This window comes from Perna viridis, chromosome 1 (genome assembly GCF_037379345.1).
Source record: "Perna viridis isolate PV_CMFRI_1.1 ecotype Kerala chromosome 1, ASM3737934v1, whole genome shotgun sequence".
Classification (NCBI taxonomy): Eukaryota; Metazoa; Mollusca; class Bivalvia; order Mytilida; family Mytilidae; genus Perna; species Perna viridis.
Genome location: NC_142445.1, coordinates 57,113,948 through 57,116,509, shown reverse-complemented (window position 1 = coordinate 57,116,509; position 2,562 = coordinate 57,113,948). Strand labels below are relative to the sequence as shown.

General features: G+C 31.5%; 1 protein-coding gene across 1 annotated transcript; it reads left to right on the top strand.

Annotated features, from left to right (window-relative positions):
- On the top strand, positions 1 to 1,506 carry LOC148629521 (uncharacterized). The gene is made up of 2 exons (XM_088564764.1): positions 1 to 242; positions 1,006 to 1,506. The coding sequence occupies exon 2, from the start codon at positions 1,030 to 1,032 to the stop codon at positions 1,405 to 1,407; it is 378 nt and encodes a 125-aa protein (XP_088420890.1). The 5' UTR covers positions 1 to 242; positions 1,006 to 1,029; the 3' UTR covers positions 1,408 to 1,506.
- The last annotated feature ends 1,056 nt before the right edge of the window (positions 1,507 to 2,562 follow it).

The following is a 2,562-nucleotide window of genomic DNA, read 5'->3' as shown; positions in this document are numbered from 1 at the left end:
TTTGGAAATGTATTGTTCAAAAATCAGCGTTACATTTGATAAAAATCTGTTACGGAAATTAACGCGATGATCAAATGAAAGTAAGATCGATTATGCACAAATCAATATGGCGGCGTTACAGTGACAGGAATTAACATTTATATTTTGATATCCATTCCGTAAAGGACAACATTTAAACCCGATAATGATCCTCTTTAATTTCATTCTAGAGTTTTGTTTAAATGGACTGACATAATTGGAAGGTAAGTGTTACGTCTAATTCGCATAAAACACATAAACAATCTTAACATGTAGAATTATGTAACAGCTTTGGTATCATATGTGAGTCCATATGGAGCATCTATTTACTATTTACTATGACTTTTAACATTTTTGTAAGGACAAAAAATGAAAAGTCAATTATCTGGACGTGACATGACTTATTTTTATTATGCACATAAATTAATTAAGTTGTGTTAAGGCATGTTACTTACTAACGGCATCTGAAGGTTAAGGTGAGTTCTTTACATGTATAATGATGACAATTCTCAATACTATAGAACCTGTATAAAACATGTTAATTGAAACATAAATTTAATTTTACCTGGTAATGAAAAAAGTAAGAGAAAAATAGTTTTCCAGTGTACGGTTAAAATATTTCAATTAGATGTTGTGTTCTAGGAATTTGTACGACAATTTTATTGCAAAAGTGACCGAATGATTGTTTGTCTGAACTCTCTTTTGTAAGAATGTGATAGCCATCTTAACATTAAAATACTCCGGGAAACCAAAGATGTTATTAAATTGTAACAGCCGTGGCCAATTACATTTTCTGGGCTACTTTGAATTAAACTAATAGATATAAATAGCCTTAAAAGGTTTTATCTTTAGAGTCTGAAGCTATCAATTAAGACCCCAGCGATCGTACGATGAAACGGATAATTACAAATACAAAGCGTCGATACCCTTTTCAAATGAGTAATATATTCAGGGTTTAACAAATACATTTGATTTCTTTTATTTCAGAACTGTCATGACAAAGATATAGTTATGCCTGTGGTAGCTATTTACGTAAATACATCTTGTCCAGAATGTCTCACTAATGGAACATTTGTCCTTTTGAACAACAAGAAAAAGTACAAAGACAGTGAACTAAACGAACTGCTGTACGTAGTTATTGTCATCATGTTCTATGCCACTGCGCTAATGGTGATGATTGCCACTCAAATCAGGAAACAAAGACGAGAAGGACAAGACGCGGAATACTATGACGAGTATTTAGAACGTAACAGAAACATAAAGGACCGCTTTGGTAAACAACCACTGTTATCTCCACCACAGCTTAAGAATTCTGGTAACACTGGAACAGCCCTTGAGATTATATCAGATGTGAATGAACAAACTGTAGAAACTAGTAACCCTTGCTAATATAAAAATGTTATGTGTTCAAAAATATCGTTGGAAATTAAACCATTTTAAGCCAAAGAAGCTACTTTTGGAACCAATAAATATAAAAGTGTTTTATTATATATTGTGATTTTCATAGTGGTATTATAGAAAGTGTACACTTACGTAGTTGTCAAATAGTAAACTGTTTAAATAAAAAATAGTAAAATCCTTTTAATCGGTTCAAATATATAAAGGGGTATAATGTTTTGAACAATCGCATAAGAAATATAAAAATTCCAGATTTCATCTTGGGCAAGTCAGTCGATTAAAAGTTTACTCGTGTTACACCCAAAATCAAATTATGCGTTATCGAATAATGTTTATACAACTACATAAATTTTGCAATGATAAATGAAATTTTCAGAGTTTATAAAACACGTATCAGCCAACGAAAAGCTCTTTAAAATTAATCATAAAAGCTGGTATTACTATCACATTAAGTTGTTGATCCGATGATTTTTGTATAGTCTTAGATTCCTAAATCATCGTTATACATTTTTACTTTATTAATTTAAAAGTATGCGTTAGGTCTGAATTAACTGTAAGTCGATATTGATTCTGGGCTTTAATAAAGACACAACAATTCTATTAAGCAAATTGATTGTAGAGAAGACGACGAATACAATTTGCAAATGCTCAAACGGTTGCCAGAATAACTTAACACACATAAAATAACGCAGAATTTATTCGTTTACATTTTTCTGGTTATATAATTATGCGTTCATATTCATTTCAATCTTCCGCTAACAATAAAAAGAATGGATATGGTGAAATGCAAAAAATGCACCAGGGTATAACCTAAATTCTAAATTCAAAATAGTAGATGTTTTCAGAGATCACCAAAAAGGTCTTCTGGCTGACATTTTCATCTCGGTGAGGTTGCTGTCTCTTTGACATATACACCATACCAATTATCTTTATGTTCATTAAGTGTAGGCACAATTCTACGACAGATCTTAAAGGCCCGACAACAAAAGTGTGGTTAAACTAGTTTTATTAGGCTTTAACAATCGCCCTTTCATGTAAGGTCGGCAAATTGACCGAAACAACAAACAAACAATCACACTATAAACTTCATTCAATGATGCATCCAACTATCACCATGGAATACCTCAATATACACCATATAGACAA

Coding starts and splice junctions, on each gene's coding strand:
- LOC148629521 (XM_088564764.1), top strand. CDS start 1,030: ATGCCTGTGGTAGCTATTTACGTAAATACATCTTGTCCAGAATGTCTC.